The following is a 17,631-nucleotide window of genomic DNA, read 5'->3' as shown; positions in this document are numbered from 1 at the left end:
TAAGAATGCTATGGTGTCAAAAACAATACTGAAGATACATACATCCGTCACTCATCTTTTTAGCCAGCCAGTTCACCATAAAAAGCAACCAGGTTGGTCAAGCGTGATTTACTATTGATAAATAAATCTATCCTCACTCTTCCTCGTTGTTACCTTATTGTCATTTGTGTGTTTGTAAATGTATTCCAAAACGATGTGCTCCACGAAGAGCTGACTTGAGCTTTAGTTGCAGTGGCAAGGACAACATCATACAACATCTGAATTTATTCACAGATACCCAGATATTGGTGTATGACTGATGCAAACAGAACAGTGCAGGTGTAGTCAGGTTAGCTCAGACCCTACAGCTTACCCACAACAGTACAGACTAAAGTGTTACTGACCAAGGTTATGATGGGGCTTGTAGCCATGGTGCAGTAAGACTGCCACAGTAAATCTGTCTTCAGTACCAAAGACGGCCGCTCACTGCAGTAAAGAGACTCCAGTTCTTTCTAATAGATTTATTTCACAGACATGTAGACTAAGTTGCATATACCTCTGGGGTGAATGCCCTGTCAAGCCCCAGTTTCAAGACAAAAATAAAAAAAAAGAGTCATACCCTGAATAGGGTCTGGAGTGTCATCACTGAGGTGAAAGTGTGGTATAGCTTGAACATAAGTTTATAGCCTTCTATGAAAACATACATTTTTCTATTACTACCAGTAGCAGATCTGACAGCTGTTATATCTCTTTACTTATATTTTATGCTTCCTAATTCTAACATATGATGACACTTCACTTCCCAATATCCAATTTACATTCTTTTGATGTATCTTTTGGGCTAGTGCATAAGCACATTGCAAATAGTTTAGTGCTCAGTTTAAGGCAGAATATATTCCCAGAATTCCTCTGGCAATCAATTATTTATTACTTACAAGTGTTAAGATCAAAACAAAAAGAATAGATGTATATTCCACACTGAGAGGAGGTCCATGGGGATAACAGAAGACAGAAACTTTAATGCTAAATTTGTGTAAAAAGGGTAAAATGGAGATTCCCTATGCAGTTTAAAATAAAAAATAAAAAAGAAATCCCTGGATTATAGAGTTATTCTTCTTGGGCTTTATCTCATGGCTAGAAATGCACGCTTGAACTGTACCATTAGTTCTTTGTACCACAGGGGCGAATTCTAGTTTGCTTTCACCAAGGAATACCAGTCAGCTTAAACCTGGCACCAGCTATCTGCACACATCTTTTATCAGCATACCGATGGTGACATATATAGCTAGTTAATTAAAAATACTGATTCATTTCTATTGACAGGCCTAGGATTTATGTTAATATTTTCAGCAAGGTCACACCGCCTGCATGGCTTCTTTGTAAACCGTGGAATGTGTAAAGGTTTGCTTGAGTCAACATTCAAGCAAAGGGGAACTCACAAGAGTGGAATTTAGAAAGATCATTCATACATCATTGAACAGCTCTGCAGAAGGTGAACATTCTCACAAGCATGTTTGTCTAGGGCAAAATCTGCACTATTCCCATCAGTGGGGTACTAGCAGCAACGGAGGCTCACGAAGTCAAACTCAAGACCTCTCCTTCTGTGGGCTGCAGGTCAGAGCTGAAGTATTCAAAACGAAACTTCATCTGTACTCACCACTGGCTATGAAGTAATCTTTACAAATCACATGCTCTTCTCTGTAAGCCTTTATTTATTTATTTATTTATTGCTAACCTTAAACTGTGCCCCAAAGACAATCAAGAAAATACCCTTGGCCAAGTCACCAATACAAAATCAGTCCTTATCTGTCTGATTAATGTCTGAGTAAGGAGCATCTGGCAGCTTCGCAGTGAGCCAGTGCAGGATTATTCAGACAGGACAGAAGAACCAGCAGGAAAAGAACAACCTGGTAAAAACAAACAAGGAGTAATTCCAAAGCAAGGAGGAATTCCAGCTCAGAAATACAAGCTGATAAAAGGCAACCTGCAGAAATAAGAAATCTAGACATAAATACAGGTGAATGGCTACAGAGAGATGTAAATCTGCAAGCTGAAATGTAAAGCAGAACATCCAGCAGCCAGCTATGAAACTCAAATCACAGGTGCCCGAACTTAATAATGAGCTGGGTTGTTTTTTTCACGGCTAGCAGTCCACCTGCCAGTGGACTGAATTATTTTCTCTCTCTGTTGTTTTTTCCAGGTCATGCAGCAAATCTATCACCTTTTGTGAGGTCAGTGAAATTAAAACACCCCGTAATTTAAGTTACTTATTTCTCAAGTAAACAGATAAATTAGAGTACCATAAAAACTGAGATGTATCTAAAGACAGTGGCAGCTCTCCAGGTAAAAAGAATCGGCCATCTGCTCTAAAACAAAATCTAATAAAACACAGTGACAGATCACTTCACTCACTGAGAGAAACTTGGAACAGTGGGGCTGAAAGTCAGCAATGTGAATCTGGAAGAGTCACATAACAGAGAGCTTGCAAATGATCCAATGGGCAGATCATCATTTGCTTTGCCACATGTAACATCCAACATCTACCTCAAGTCTTAATTTTTACTACTGCTACTATTATTAGTAATAATACTATATTAATATTATTTACCATTAATAATCTTTTTTGAGGTCTACTTACGACTTTGGTATGGTCTTTAGTTGGTAAACCTTTGGGGTTTTGAGCATTACTACACAAAGGAATAGGTAAGACAAAACTAGAAAATGAGCCCTTTCTATTTTATGTCTTGGAGTGATTCTTCCATTTAATGACTTTTCAGAGAGTCAGTTTGTCACATTTGCAGTGAGGGTATTTAAAAGTCTAGAGGTTAATTAGAAAAACAACAGCTGACTTTACTGAGAGTTTAATTCAACTCTATGAACAGAGACAAACTGTTTTCAACCCAGAAGATCTGTTTGGAGCTGGTTTGTGCTGGAATGTCACCCACACAAATCTTACGAGGGAACATTAAGTGACAATACGCTCAAAATGATGAAGCGTCTGTTGGAGCAAAATCTCTGTGGCTAGAAAGAAAATGCTTAAAGGAGGAAACATTTATGTTCCAGTTTCTAATTTAGCTATTATTTAATTAAATATAAGAGTCTGATATATTTTTTTACAAACATTTTCAAACAATCTAAATTTTTTGTCACCACACCGAGTTTCCTCATGTTTTTCCCTTTTGTTTAAGCTCTTACCTCAGGCCTTGTTCCTTGTGTTAATTCTTTAGACTGGCTCTGTACTGTAGACCAACTGGCAATTTAAAGTTAGGACTTTGCTTCTTAAAAAGAAATTAAACATTTCTATAAACATTAGATTCAGTTCCCTACAGCCTCAGAGCACCTGGGCTAGTCCTTTGTTCCTCCAGAACCCAGCCTAGTTTCCTACATGTTGACCAAAATTAGCAGTGATGAACATCTGAATGAGCAGATATTAACAATTAAAAAATCAAAAATAATTTTGCTCATGGCTGCAACTCCACTTTAAATACCTTCTTCTCTTGTACTGCCATTTTCTCTCCCTGTGATGAAGGTCTTAACTATGTGCAGTGGAAAACACAGCATCTCAGGATAGAAGATGTTCAAAATCAAGATTGGGAAAGAGCAATTTTCTCCACAATACACATTTTGTAAGGAAGGAGATTCACACCCCTAGAGTCTGATCTTTCTGCTGTTACAGAAGTCATTGCTCTTGCTGCTCAATTGCTACATGAACAGTGACTGTGGCTCCAGGGGCACCTTCAGGCTCCCCACATGCCACACAAAGGAAGACTAATTTTCTGCCTGTAGAAAGCAGTGCTGGGCCATAGAGTCCCTGGATACTATGAGCTACTTATAGCTATACTGCATTAAGGAGGATTCTGCATTAAGGTGGTTTCTGCTATTTAAGAAGGAAGAGTAAGGAGCGGGTAGGATCATCCACTCCTGGATCACACACTATCATTAAGAAACACTACAGAGAAATCTGAAAGAATGGAGACAGAATATATAAAAAGAGGAAAAAAATAAAAAGAAGAAGGGAAACCCCCCAAACACAAACCTAAAAACAGACAGTAAAATCCTGGCTCTGCTGAAGCCAATGGTAAGGAGTTTTCCTGCTTATATATGTTACTGTTTTTCTCCAAAGGAGCAAGGTAAATGCAGAGGTTTATTTTGCAGATAGAAAACCGAAACAAAAAGATGAATGGATAAGAAATACATAGAGAGCTTTGAGGAAAATACTACAATATGAAATTTGTTGAGCTGCCAGTGATGCTGACTGATGAAGTGCAGCGAACAGGTTAGTTTAGACAAAGATCTATATAAGGCTGGTTTGGGATTAAAATTTTAAGTTTGCATCATGGCCAAAATCTAGCTTTTGATCTGCAAAGGAGAGAAGTGATAGTATTGACAAACAAATGAAAAGAAAAAAGCAGCAATGTGAGTCTCTATGAAGGAAGAGTGCTGTCAAAGTATCAGTTTTCTGACTTCATAGTATCATCTACACTATATGGAGCAAATGGATGTGAAGGGAACATATGAGAAGTTGTGGCAATCTGCCTGTCAAGGTGACCAGTGTATTAGATTTACACTTTCCTAACTGTTATGTACTAAATATGTCAAGCAATTAAATTCTTTCCTTTTTTTTTTTTCACTGCTCCAGTGAATTCAATGTTTTTACCCTCTCTATGGAATCTTTGTTGCTTGATCTCCATTGAGCTGTGATGCTTCATCTTGCATTAGATTGTAACACCAGAACTGTGTTCACCCATGCAGTAGAAGAGCTTCCATAGGACCCTCCTGGGATACAGGCAGTGGTAAATGATGTGGTAAGAGTGGGTTTCAGTCAACTGGCATTTACGTGTGCTGTGTATTTTATGTCTTTGAATTCAAGTAGCAATCACTTTTTATAAAATGAATGCAGTGGCTTTAATTAGAGGACAACAGCAACAAAGAACCTGTAATTAAAAAAAAGAAAACATATTGTGTGGTTGATGCAGTGAGTAGTGTCTTTGTCGTAAGTCACAGCGAGTCTACTCTTGGGTCAGGTTCAGTCATCAGTCATCAGTCAGCTTCAAGCGCGATCACTTCTAATTAACAGATCTTTTGAACTCATCCAGGGAACATGGTCTGGACCTCTAAGGTAACATGACAACAGTCAGACATGCAGCTCTTAAGGTTTCTTTCCCTTATATTGACTTCTTCCAGAGGCAAGGTGGAGACATCCTTTAATAAAATTAAACCAATAGTATTGTAGTTGCATTTTTATGCCATGTGTCTGTCTATCCCCCCTGCAGCCATCCATATCTTTCTCACTAGAGAACCACATTCCATGCTCTTGGTAATTTTGTATGTGTATCCATAAACAGAAAAGGAAGACTACTATGGCTGTGCAAAGAAACTATCTCCTTTCTGTACTTTAATGACCAGTATTAGGACTTGACACTAAAAGGACTGGTTTGAACTGGGTTAAATGCGGCTGACTTTGTGGAGGCAAGCAGCACCCATCTAAAACCTCCAATTAGGGGCAACAGTAGGGTGTTTTGAATTTGAGCTGCATATTTTGGGCTGAAAGAGGGTTGCAGAAGTAAACAAAGCCACAGCCTTGCACCAGAGGTTAGATTTATCTGATCTATGGTACATTCAGGACCAAGACAGCAAAAACTTTTTATACAGGCAAACACGACTTCTTTGAAGAAAGAAAGAACTCCACCACCAGTTTCCCCTGCTAAGGACGTGCAGTATCACCAATAACCTCACTAAACCCAAACGGATGGTATCATTACAGCTCCTTGATATGCAGATACACAGGGGCTGCTATTCTTATCCTGGTGGTTTTGCATTTAGCCTGTGGAAAAAACAAACAGGTTCTCCCGTGTTTTCCCTGTGCCCATCCTTCTCGCCGCCACAGGTTGCACAACAGCAGTGGACGGGCCATGGTGTGCAGGAGGAGGCAGTCCTGCTGCCGGCCACAGCCACCCAAGGGACTCACCAGTCAGTCCCTGCCCCGAGCATCGAGCATCACACGAGCCCAGCTCATTCAAGGTGCGTATTTAAAATGTTCCAGAGCCCTTTTAAGCTAAGCCATAATTGATAGCTGGCTTTTGCAAAGAGCAATTTCGCAGGCGTCAAGAGTTAATTGTGGCCACGCGGATGAGCTTCCCTTGACTCACATCTACTGCTGTGTCATGGATGAGCATCCCTTCAGTCACACCGACCGAACTGCCCTCCTCCATTTCATCAGGGAAGAAAAAAAAACCACAAACTTATGAAAACAGAGGTCCTTTAACTAAAAGCAAATAACGCACCACCTTCCTTCAGCGACCGGTCCCTCAGGACTGCGCCGCGATGCTTACACCGGCACCGCGACACGAGCCCGAGCCAGGACTCGAACCTGCATCAAAACGCCTTCACCCTGCCCTCCCTGGGGCCGAGACACGCATGCGCAGAGAGCCACTCAGGCCTACGAGGGCTCGCTCGGGGGCGCAGCGAGCCCGCGGCAGCGCGCATGTGTAGTGGCTTCCGCGGCCCTGTAGCGTGCGCTGCGCCCCCTCCCTCCGCTGTGCCATGGGTGACCCGTTCCGGAGGGCGGAGTCGGGCACTCAGGTGAGGCGCTGCCACCCCCCCATCCCTTGGGTTCCCCTCAGCCACGGGCACCGAGCTCCGGGCACCACCTGCCCGTGGCGGCCGTGCCCAGGCGCTCGGGGAGGGCGAGGGGAAGCCCGGCCGCTGCTGGGGTAGGGAAGGCACTGCGCGTTCCGCTCCGCTCCGCCCAGCCCGTGCTGGCGGGGCTATGCTCCATCCCCACCTCCTTGGGGCGGGCGGAGGGAGCGCCCGGGGGCCGCGGAGCCTCCCGGGGTAGCGGGGTGTGAGGGCAGGAAGGAGAGCCGCGCCCTCCCGCCGCCGCAGCCGCCCTTCCCCCCTCCCCGCAGCCGGGGGCAGCGGGGCCCTGTCAGCAGTCCCGGGGCGCGCCTCACGCTGAGAGGAGGCGCCCGTGGGTGTTGGGGCCCCCCTGGAACTCCTCGGCTGTGCTGGTGGGGGCAGCGGGAGGCTCCGGCCGGGTGCTGCGTGCAGGGACCCGGGCTGAAACCCTGTTGTGGGTTCTCCTGCAGCGGGGGGCGTGGGACGAGGTATTCGGGTGCTCCAGTAGTTCCTGTGTAAATGCCGCCTTCGCGCTCTCTCCTAAACATTGGAGTGGATGCAGTAAGGAAGAGTCGTGAGGGAAGTTTTTGGTTAAATAAACAGTTTATTTAACCAGAAGCGGTGGAATTGCTTTTTTTCGGAGAAAAGGTATTTTAGTTTGGGGTGTTGGTTTTAGGGGTTGTTTTTTTATTCCCTGCTGGATGGTTTAATTGGCAGTCACAGAATAAGGATGGTTTGGGTTGGAAGGGACCTTAAAGACCATCTAGTTCCAACCCCCGTGCCACAGTCACGGACACCTTCCACTGGACCAGCTTGCTCAAAGCCACATCCAGCCTGGCAGTCAGCAAGTTAACTGCTTGAAGATGTGTGTTACTATGTCAGAATATTAAAAGTAGCGCACATACAAGCACAGAAACGAGTAATAACTTCTCATTAAAGCTCCATGGTTTTTCAGTAAGAAGCCTTTTTGACACTTAAAAAGAAAATGCAGTAACAGCTGTGCTACAGTGAGCACGTGTGCACAAATGATGGATGTGAGTTGTGCTCTGTGTCCAAGTGGGTAAATGCATTTATTGTCTGCATAAGCAGTGCTAACAGGGAGTGTACACGGCAGCACCGGTAGTGGGATGGATAACCAAACCTGAGCAAGGGAGGAATTGATAACTGATGGCTTAAGGAAGGTTAATGTAGGAGTACATTTTCTAGAAAAAATGGTAAAAGCCCTTGAAACAGAAAATGCTTGATTTAAAACAATACTTCCTCAAATAGCCTTGTGTGTAAGGTCGGGTCTCTCTGAGAGTTACACTAAGACCGCAGTCTTGTACTCTTTTTGTTGAATGTAATTAATGCAACAAATTAGAACTTCTTGCAAAACACCTTTGGTATATCACAGTAAAATAAGTGATAAATTGCTTGCATAAGTCTGTGTGCCCATAGTTTACAAAAGCTCAGTCAGAGCAGTTACAGTGGTTGAAAATTAAATTGTGCCTTGTACTTAAGGTAGGTTTGCATGTGTAAATAGCCTGTAGGGTAGCTCGCAGTCTCTAGCAGAGCTGGAGTATTTAATTTGAATTTCTTTAACATTTTAATGAGGTAATATTCCTTAAATTTATGCATAGCTTCATTGAAACCAATACAGTTTAAGCATGTAATGTGTTAGTGGGACTGTCCATACACATATTTCTTTATTAAAAAGATTAAATTGATAAATTATAAAAGACATAGTTGAAATATTTGAGTCCCGTCAGCCTTGTCATTAATGGAATTTAACCCTGCTGTCACCTAATTCTTGCTGTATAGCTAGTTTTCTGTACCTAATTGCACATATGTGCAGTTTCTTGCTAGCATAATTACACTTCTGAGAACACCTAAGAGCAAAGATCTACCACTAGCAGGTTGCTAAGAGGTGGCATTTTGTATAAAAGAAGGCAAAAAGAGCATTATGAAAGAAGAAACGAGCATCTACAGTTCAATTATAGAATCTGAAGTCTCTAATATGTGAGCTGAAATTGTTTGGGTGGGTTTTTTCCCCAAGCACTGCAGTTCAGAGGCTTTCCTCAGTGGTGCTCCCCTTCTCTGTTCCATATACTGTCTGTGACAAAGCTTGGGACACCTCATGTCCACCAAAAAATCATAGAATGGTTAGGGTTGCAAAGGTCCTTAAGATCATCTAGTTGCAATCCCCCTGTCATGGGCAGGGATGCCTCCAGATTACCCTTTAAATGCTGTAGCTTTTTCCCCCTCCTCATTTTACAGGTGAAACGCAAGAAGGCAAAATGAAGTGCCTTCCCTGGAGCAGAACGAAGGTGGTGGTTGCCCATTTGGGGAAACTCAAGTTGTCCCTCTTTAGTATTAGCAGAGGTGAGGGATACTGGTGTAGTACCTCATCTCAGCTTTGCTTACATCACTTCTGTAGTATGGACAAACCTTTGTCAGATTTGAAGGAAATCTGTTCGCTGTTTCTGCCAGGAACCCCACTGCTCCCAGCATGACACTAATGAGGCAAGTGCCGTTGGAGATTCTGCTTCAGAACTCGGAAGTAAATACAAGTTTGATAAAAACACAGGTGTGCCATCATCACTGAATTAGCATAAATTACCTACATGAGCAGTGCTTGGAGTAAGCACCTGTAGTTACTTAAAATGAATATATAAACTCGGCATTTAAATAACCACAGATTCATATTTAAACTCTAGTGATTGACCCACCATGTATTTCCAAAGCTCTAGCAGTGTGCTTAGAGGAGTGACAGTCTAAGAAGACAGGGTCTCATGATTTCCCAACTACAGAAGATATATTCATTAATGTGCTAATAAACTGGGGAGCATGAGGCTGCAGAAATGTGTTTAGACCCTCAATGGCTGTGACTCACAGCACCCACCATCGAGCCCCTGTGATCGCTGAGCAGTGCTTCCTTTGCTAAAACATTAAGAGCATCAGAAAGCGGCAGCCTGTGGTGGTTTTCCTGTTTCTCCGGACTTCCACTGCCGGCTGGCGGGGGTTAGAGGTTCCCAGCCCGTCTCTGTGGTGGTGCGACCTCTCCTTGCCATCTGGATTATTGCTTTGCCCAGGTCCCAGGACCCTGCTGGTTCCCAAAATACTCAAGAGCTCACCTCGTGAGGGTTTTCTGTGCCATACAAATGCGTGAAATGTATGGGGTGCATCTGCAGATGCACAGCAAGGTCAACTCAGGTGCCTTTTTATGGCCCTTCAGTGGACCTGTCAGAAAACTCTTCTGAATATGTGTGAACAGGCAAACAAAGGCATGCACACTGACATTTTGGTAATGGAAGGGAATGTTAAAATGTCAGTGAAAATGTCACATTTAGATTCCCATTGTGACCATCTGAAGTAAATTCAGGGCCATTCAATGGAGTTTTATTCTGCTGTTAAAGGCAAACACACACAACTGTTTAAACAACTTGTAAGACAATTCAAAGCAGATGTTGCTCATAAATGTGGCAGGGAGGAAAGCAAGATAAGGCGGTGGTGTGTTTAAAGGTGTGTGCTTACTGCACCTTTTGTGACTGGCTTTAAGGAGGATGGGATAAAACTGAATGGAATTTATTTAAATCTTTAAATGGTAACTGGGTGTCTTGTAGAATTAAGTATTTGGCACTGGGGTGCGTGCTCTGGCAATGCTCTGAGCAACCGGATCGTTTCCTTTCTCATGTGTGTTAATACATGTAGGGAGTAACAGCTGTAGCACTGGATAAAATGTGCACTCTTGGATTACAAACATATGCCTGAACTACAAATAAAACAAGTTATGTGGATACCTGTCTACTTCCTATGCAAATATCTGTCAATTTAAGAAACTGACCATGAACTTTGGACTAATTTGTTTTACAAGGGGCTTTGGAGGAACTTGCTTTACAAATTCAGGCTTGCTTTAGAAAGGTTCATGTAGAGCCACTGGTGGCTAATTACTTTTCATCATCCTTAATCCATACTCTGTTTGAACAAGTAATAATGATATAATAGGGCTGTAGTCCAGAAGAGACCTGCGTAACTTTTCAGATGAAATGTGCATGGTTTTACTTACAAATGCTCAGAGGGACTGACTCAGGAGGCTAATGATGGGTAATGGTTCACCTCTCGAGCAACAGTTTGTTGTGGAGGTGATGGTTATTACCCAGTTAACTTCTTTCCCTGTATTCTGTTCAAATGGCAACACTGTATACCTGGGGTGATCCCTCCTGCTAGTCTATCTATGCAGCTTTTTCTTTTTAAGCTTTATTCCCCTAATGTATATCCACCTTTTACTGCCATTGAATCTGCATTCTTTTTCTTTGTAAGGATGGAACCTTCTGTTGCTGTAGTCCAGACTATAGGTTTCCATATGTATTTATGAAAACATTTTTTACATCAGAGTACTGTTTTGATAGGTTTGTCATGGAAAACTCTTCAGTTCTCAGAATCCTTTACATCTGATTCCCAAGGCCCATGATTTTGAGTTAACAGCATGTCTTTCCTGTCTTTTCTTTGAAAGCTACTTGCACGACTTGAGGGCAGAAGTGCTCTGAAGAATCTTGAACCTTATCTGTTTGCTGAGGAAGGATCTCCTGTTCATGGTAAAAATGTATTTTTATCCCATTTATGGAAGAATGTTGGTGTGAAAGTATGCTCAGAACAGTAGCACAGAGAGAAGCATACAAGTAGATTTTTTTGCCCTGGATTCAGAATTTCAATTGTTGATGTAGTTTTATGCAGACTAGATAAAATGAAATAATGCAGAGTCACTATTCTGAACATTATTAAATGGAATTTAAAATCTACTTTTTGGGTATCAAAACACAGGTGTAGGTGAGTAAATAACTAACACGTTGGTCTGTTTCTAGTAGTTTTACAGAAATTTGTTCTAGATTATGTCAATTAACCTTTTTTTCATCAGTGGTCTAAAAAAAACACCAGAAAATCATAAATTTGGAAAGAACCTGAGGATCAATAAACAGCAAAGAGTTCAGTTGTATGGAGTGGTCTGAGGTTCATGAGCAAACACTGTCAATAAAGCCAAGTCATCGAGCTATTCAGTCTTGGCCTGAAAAATCCTGATTATACTGAGATGGAACTTTGGAAACAATTCCATTATGAATATAGGTACTAATCAGCTAAATGAGTTTGCAGATGCTGTTAGGATCAAAGTGGCTTATATGGACCTTCAGTGAATAAATAAGAATTTCACACTGGAGGAATCAGGCTACCTCCCAGTGACACCAGCACAAGTTTAAGGTAGATTCTTCTAGCAAGAAGTTTTTGAGATCAAGATTGGATGTTTTAAGGAAAGAAATTATGGAGCTAAGGAGAAAACACAGTAATTGATTATTCAGGGAGTCAGACTGATTTTTCAGATTGTGTAAAACTTCATGGATTTCACAGTGGAGGAGACTAGAAATCTATAGTAGAAAAGGCGTTATGAGTGGCAAACTGTAGGGATTGTGCTGGGATGCACTACAGTTGTTGAATGTAAGTATGAATTAATGAATGAATTTCAAATGAAAAACGTGGCTGCAGTGGTTATCAACATACTTGTCTGCAATTTGAAGTTTGGGGTTTTTTTTCTGACGTGTACCACAGGAAGCAAATGTTTGAGACTAAACTGGCCATGTTCTGGTAGAACAGACTGTCAGAAGCCTTCCTGGGAGTTAGTAATTGTCTTTGCTGTCACAGCCCACAGCATTATGTAATTCCATCATCAAATTATCAGCTTTGCTCTTAAAAGCTGTGTAGGTTGTTCATGTCTATCCAAAGACTGTTCCAGAACCTTAGTTCTAACATGGCTGGAGACCTTCTAAATTCATCACTGGTTTCTCTGTGCCAACATGATCGTTGAGCTTCTGAAGCACTTCTTTTTTCTGCTTTTAACAAATGGCATCGATTATTACCCGTATTGGTCGTGCTTTTTGGCTGACATTAATGAAACTGCGTAACATTTTAGCCCAGACCTTTAGCTGCGTATACATAAATGGACTTCACCTTTTATTACATTTTTGCTTTGTCTTTTAATACCACAGTATTCATGTGAGTCCATATGCTATTTTGATGTGTGTTCTCATTATTCAGTCTTAAATTCCTGTTGAAGACCTGCCTCTCCATTTGTCATGAACTTGACTTTTAGTAGGTCACTGTGGAATACTGTAATACATTGCCCATGAAAGCCATACTGAACAGCTCTTAATCTAAAATGCTGTGATTAAAGGAGTGCAAAGACCTAAATTATTCTTTTTCCTGCTGGTATTTGAAACATAGAGATGAAGTTTCAATAAACTGCCCAAAGGTTACATCATAGTTAAGTGTTCATAACATGTATGTCAGAGTACTATAAAATAGGAACAGCTAATATAGGTAGCGCTGTGATATTCTAGTCACTGCTTCTAATTATGATGGATTTGCATATTGAAGAACACATAAGCATGTTAATTACATATCATTTAAGCTCTTCTGGAATGGAGCAAAAGTGACACGAGCTTTAAATAATCTTCTGCTGTTGGCAGTTGTATTTCTCCTGTGCCACTGGTATGAAGTTGTGGGTGTCAGTATAAGGCTCTGATAATTCAGCAATAGTATGACACCCAGAATTAACTTGAAATAAATATTAGGCCTTTCTACTTTATGGATAAATGGTACAAATATTAGTGACAGCTTCTGCACAGTATTGTAAATTACTAGTCTAGTAATGTTGAGGTATCTGATGTGAAACCTGCAGAGTTACTGCTGCATATTCTAATAGCCAATTTGTAACTGCAGCATCAGAAAACCAATGTTTGCTAATGTAATGATCACATACAAAACTTAATTCAAAAGAGAACACTGAACTGATGACCAGGACTGAGCACGGTTTCAGTCAAAAATCCATTAATGTTACATAAATATTTACATTTATGCAATATCATTTAGTTTATCCTGTAGGCCACTGGGCAGCCGTGTACTATTGTGCTCTTCAGTATGTCCTTCGCGGGCCAGTTCAGGCTACTGTGAGCCAAGCAATGTGTAAGGTGACTCCTTAAAAAGTACTTCTTGAATGTTCAGTGCTGAATTTCATAGGAAATCATTCTGCTCATCCATCTTGATCTTGTAAATCTTTACTATCTTAAGTCTTTATTAGCCCATCAGTTTGTTTTCACACATTTTGCCAAGCATCTACTGAGAGGTAGTAGGACAGCACCAATTCTAAGAGGAAATTTTCCCATTAGCTTTCTTCCATGTTAAAGTGTTCCTGCTGCGTCTCTCAGACTGTTTTCATCCTGTAACAGTATTTTTTTACTAATCTTCCTCTCAAAGTTATTTTGACATTAATAGACGATGCCAGTACTGACCTGCTGTGAGGGTGTCAAAGGCTTCTTGGAAATGTTGCTAACCACACTTCCTCCTCTGCTGTATCATGGGTTGTCCTCTCAGACCGAAAAGGATGAAATTTCCCTGTTATCTTACTCTAACAGCCTTGTCGCTAATTTAATGAAACCCTACATTTATAGATGTTACTATAAATGGCTTCTGTTTTGCACCCGTCCTTCTTGTGGGCAGCCTCTTTGATAATCATGAAGGCACAGAAATCCCTGGCTCTCCTGAGGTTTTCTTGAAGTCCAAGCTGTTACTCCTTTCAGAGTGACTTAAGTGTTTTGGTCAAACTACAGCCCAGATGTGTCTTACTCAGCAGTGTTGAACAAGCTTTGAAGGGTGCTTAACTGTCTTGTTGTTACAATTTACAAACCACCGCCACAAAAACTACTAACAATGATTTTTCATGTAACTTAGTACTTTTACTTGAATAAATCTGTTAGTTGTGCCCATAAAAGCTCATCCAGTGTTATTCTGTAACACCCAGACATCCTGATAGAACGTCTTCAAATGAATAAAGTCATAGAATCATAGAATGGTTAGGGTTGAAAATGACCTTAAGATCATCTAGTTCAAACACCTTGCCATAGGCAGGGATGCCTCACCCCACACCGTGTCATCCAGGGGTCTGTCCAGCCTGGCCTTGAACACTCCCGGGGATGGAACATTTACCATTTCTTTGGGCAACCTCTTCTATTTCACAGGGAAAGCTTTTCTGAATCATTACCAAACAGTAACTCAGATTTGCCCACTGCTGCTTCTCAGTGGCCATGTATAGCTGCTGGTTTGTCTTAAGCAAGTTGTATTTTGCTGTAAAGGTAGATGAAGCAATCGGCACTGCAGATTGGCCAAGTCAGTGACTGGCTGGCAGAAGCGTTGTGCCAAAGCTAGTGGCAGACAGATGCACTTTGTTCCTTAACAAGAGGTTCCTTATGCAATTGTTCTAAAATATTTCAGTAGATGAAATGTGAGGGAATGACCTACCCAGCACGTTTAAGAGGAGTTCTTCCAAGTTGGTATCTTATCCTAACAGGGCGCGGTTATGTTACTGGCACAGTCTGTGGCAGCAGAGCAGCTGCTGGCTGCAAGTGGCTGAATTGGACATTGCGACCTGTGAATAGGAAGAGAAAATGAAGATTTATGTCATAGGAAGTTTAGTTGTTGTTCATCTCGAAAGTGGGGAGAGCCACTCAGAAAAGTGAGGGTTTGGGAGGCAATCAAGCTTTTTTATAAATTTCAAGGTATCAGAAGTTCATAAAATGGAATTGCACTTGTGGAGCAGCAGGAATTTCATTTTCCATAATGGCGAGCAGTCTGAGTGTCACTGGAATGGACAGAACTGTCACATCAGGTGTAAATTGCTTTCAGCACTTCCAATGGGTGAAGTAAGAGCTTAGTTTTTTCCCCACCACCCTCTGTCCCTCTTCCCAGGGCATATCTTGACATCGTACACACTTAAGAACAAGGACGTCCTCTGGAAGTTGAGCAGTGACTTGAAAAACCCTGTTAACTCAGACAGGCAAAAACATGTTTAACTAAAGTTGTAATTAATTCTCTATTCTTGCATCCCCCCTGTGAAAAGCTGTTATGCCATTTGCACTTGCCAAGGCCATAGAAATCTCTCACCTTCCTGCAGTTACAGTCGTGTGATTCTCCCTCCTGCATGTCTTCACCCTTCTGCCTGAAATCCCAAATGTCATAAATAAATAATCCAGTCCCCAAAATTAAGAATTTATAAAGAGCATCAAGTAATTCAACTTTTTTTTAGAGTCTTGCTCTGATAAAAGACATCAGAAGACACTGGAAAAGACCAGAATATCTTGCATTCACATCTGACAAAAAACTGCTTTCCTAGTAAAGCATCATGTTTTTTTAATATTTTAAATGCGAGCTGTATTTTACTGACCCATGTGGAGCAGGTGGTTAGGCTGAGTCCATTTATGAACAGAGATCCTGTGCTTCAGACAGGAGAATCATTGCCTGGAATTGAAGGAATCCAAGTCCCCTGTGCCAAAACCAGCAGTTTCATATTATGATCACCGCAGAAGAATATAAGTGCTAAATAAATATACTGGCATTCTCTTTACTGGTCGCAGATTGCCCTTGATATCTCACGATGTGCACAGACACTGAACAAGCATGTAGCGTACATGAAATGCTGAAGGACAGTCTGTGCTGTAAAAATACATGTGCCAACATCATTTGGACCTCTAATATGTCAAATTTTTGTGGTTTGCTTGTCCTCTACTTGTTTATTTATTTCTTAATTTTGTGTGTTAGGATAAATAGATGGTTTCTTAGCCACTCTTGTGTAGCAGCTTCCTTTTCAGTCTTCATTTACCTGTAATGATACACATGAAATCTAGTTGCCAACCTTTTACTGATACTGGTGTACTAGATGCTATTTGCAGGGGCTTTTCCAACCTTTGTTCCCAGTCGATTTTTTCCACTTCAGAGGCCTTTCTTGAAAACTGGAATTTCTTTTGGTAGACACTAACCAGGATTTAAACATTTTTATGAATATTAAATTTTCTGTGCCTTTAACCTGAAAGAGGGGAGATTTAGATGAGATATGATGGAGAAGTTCTTTACTGTGAGAGTGGTAAGGCACTGGAACAGGTGCCCAGAGAAGCTGTGGCTGCCCCATCCCTGGCAGTGTTCAAGGCCAGGTTGGATGGGGCTTTCAGCAATCTGGTCCAGTGGAAGGTGTCCCTGCCTGTGGCAGGGGGCTGGTACTGGATGAGCTTTAGGGTCCCTTCCAACACAAACCATTCTGTGATTCTAAAATGCATTTTCCAATTTCTGGAATAGTGAGTACTGGTTCAGTAAACACTGAAAACTGACTCTGAGCGGTAAGTACTCCTGCCTGATAACCTACTGCTCTGTTTTTGAACAGGAGATGTCATTGAATTCCATGGACCGGAAGGAACAGGAAAAACAGAAATGCTTTATCACCTGGTAGCCCGCTGCATCATCCCAAAATCAGGAGGAGGTCTGGAAGTGGAAGTCATGTTCATTGACACAGACTACCATTTTGATATGCTTCGTCTAGTTACCATCCTTGAGAACAGATTGGCACAAAGGACAGAAGAAATGATCAAGCAATGCCTGGGAAGGCTCTTTCTGGTGAACTGCAGTAGTAGCACTCAGTTACTCCTCACTCTCTACTCCTTAGAAAACATGTTTTGCACTCACCCCTCTCTCTGCCTTTTGATTTTAGATAGCATATCAGCTTTTTACTGGATAGACAGAAGCAACGGAGGGGAGAGTCTCACCTTGCAGGAGATGAATCTGAAGAAATGTGCTAACTTCCTTGTAAAGCTTGTGAGCAAGCATCACTTAGCCCTCTTTGCAACAACACAGACGCTTATGCAGAAATCTGCAAACTCCGCAGAAAGCTTTTTCCCTTTAAAACTGACACATGAAACCGATACAGACTATAGACCATACCTTTGTAAATCATGGCAACAAATGGTAACCCACAGGATATTTTTCTCTAAGCAGTGTAATTCTGACAACAGCAAAGGTTTCACAGTCACTTCTTGCCACCTCAAAAGAAACCATGTAGTAAAACGTTCATTTAGTATCACAGAATGTGGAGTGCAGTTTTAATTTCAGTTTGGTTTTTAAACGTGTAGCAAATCCTGGTGCTTAATCCTCACTGGGTCTAGGTAGTTTTTAGTACCTTTTAAACTA

At 41.6% G+C, this 17,631-nt stretch overlaps 1 protein-coding gene across 5 annotated transcripts; it reads left to right on the top strand.

The window, feature by feature from the left end:
• The first annotated feature begins 6,404 nt into the window (after positions 1–6,404).
• On the top strand, positions 6,405–17,629 carry XRCC2 (X-ray repair cross complementing 2). Of its 5 annotated transcripts, XM_061474377.1 has the most exons (6): positions 7,295–8,595; positions 8,854–8,958; positions 9,067–9,163; positions 11,090–11,171; positions 16,832–17,061; positions 17,156–17,294. In XM_061474377.1, exons 3-6 carry the CDS (start codon positions 9,086–9,088, stop codon positions 17,180–17,182), a joined length of 417 nt encoding a protein of 138 aa, XP_061330361.1. In that variant the 5' UTR covers positions 7,295–8,595; positions 8,854–8,958; positions 9,067–9,085; the 3' UTR covers positions 17,183–17,294. The 5 variants fall into 5 exon arrangements, with proteins under 5 accessions (XP_061330360.1, XP_061330361.1, XP_061330357.1 ...); XM_061474373.1 differs by having other exon boundaries at positions 7,301–8,595; positions 16,832–17,629; XM_061474374.1 differs by lacking the exon at positions 7,295–8,595 and having other exon boundaries at positions 8,835–8,958; positions 16,832–17,629.
• The last annotated feature ends 2 nt before the right edge of the window (positions 17,630–17,631 follow it).

The sequence above is a fragment of the Pezoporus flaviventris genome, unplaced genomic scaffold, assembly GCF_033815535.1.
Source record: "Pezoporus flaviventris isolate CSIRO_AGI_PZ_B2104156 unplaced genomic scaffold, CSIRO_AGI_Pfla_v1 ptg000079l, whole genome shotgun sequence".
In the NCBI taxonomy this organism is placed as follows: domain Eukaryota; kingdom Metazoa; phylum Chordata; class Aves; order Psittaciformes; family Psittacidae; genus Pezoporus; species Pezoporus flaviventris.
Note: the sequence above shows the minus strand (reverse complement) of the source record. Positions and strands in the feature narration are given on the sequence as shown.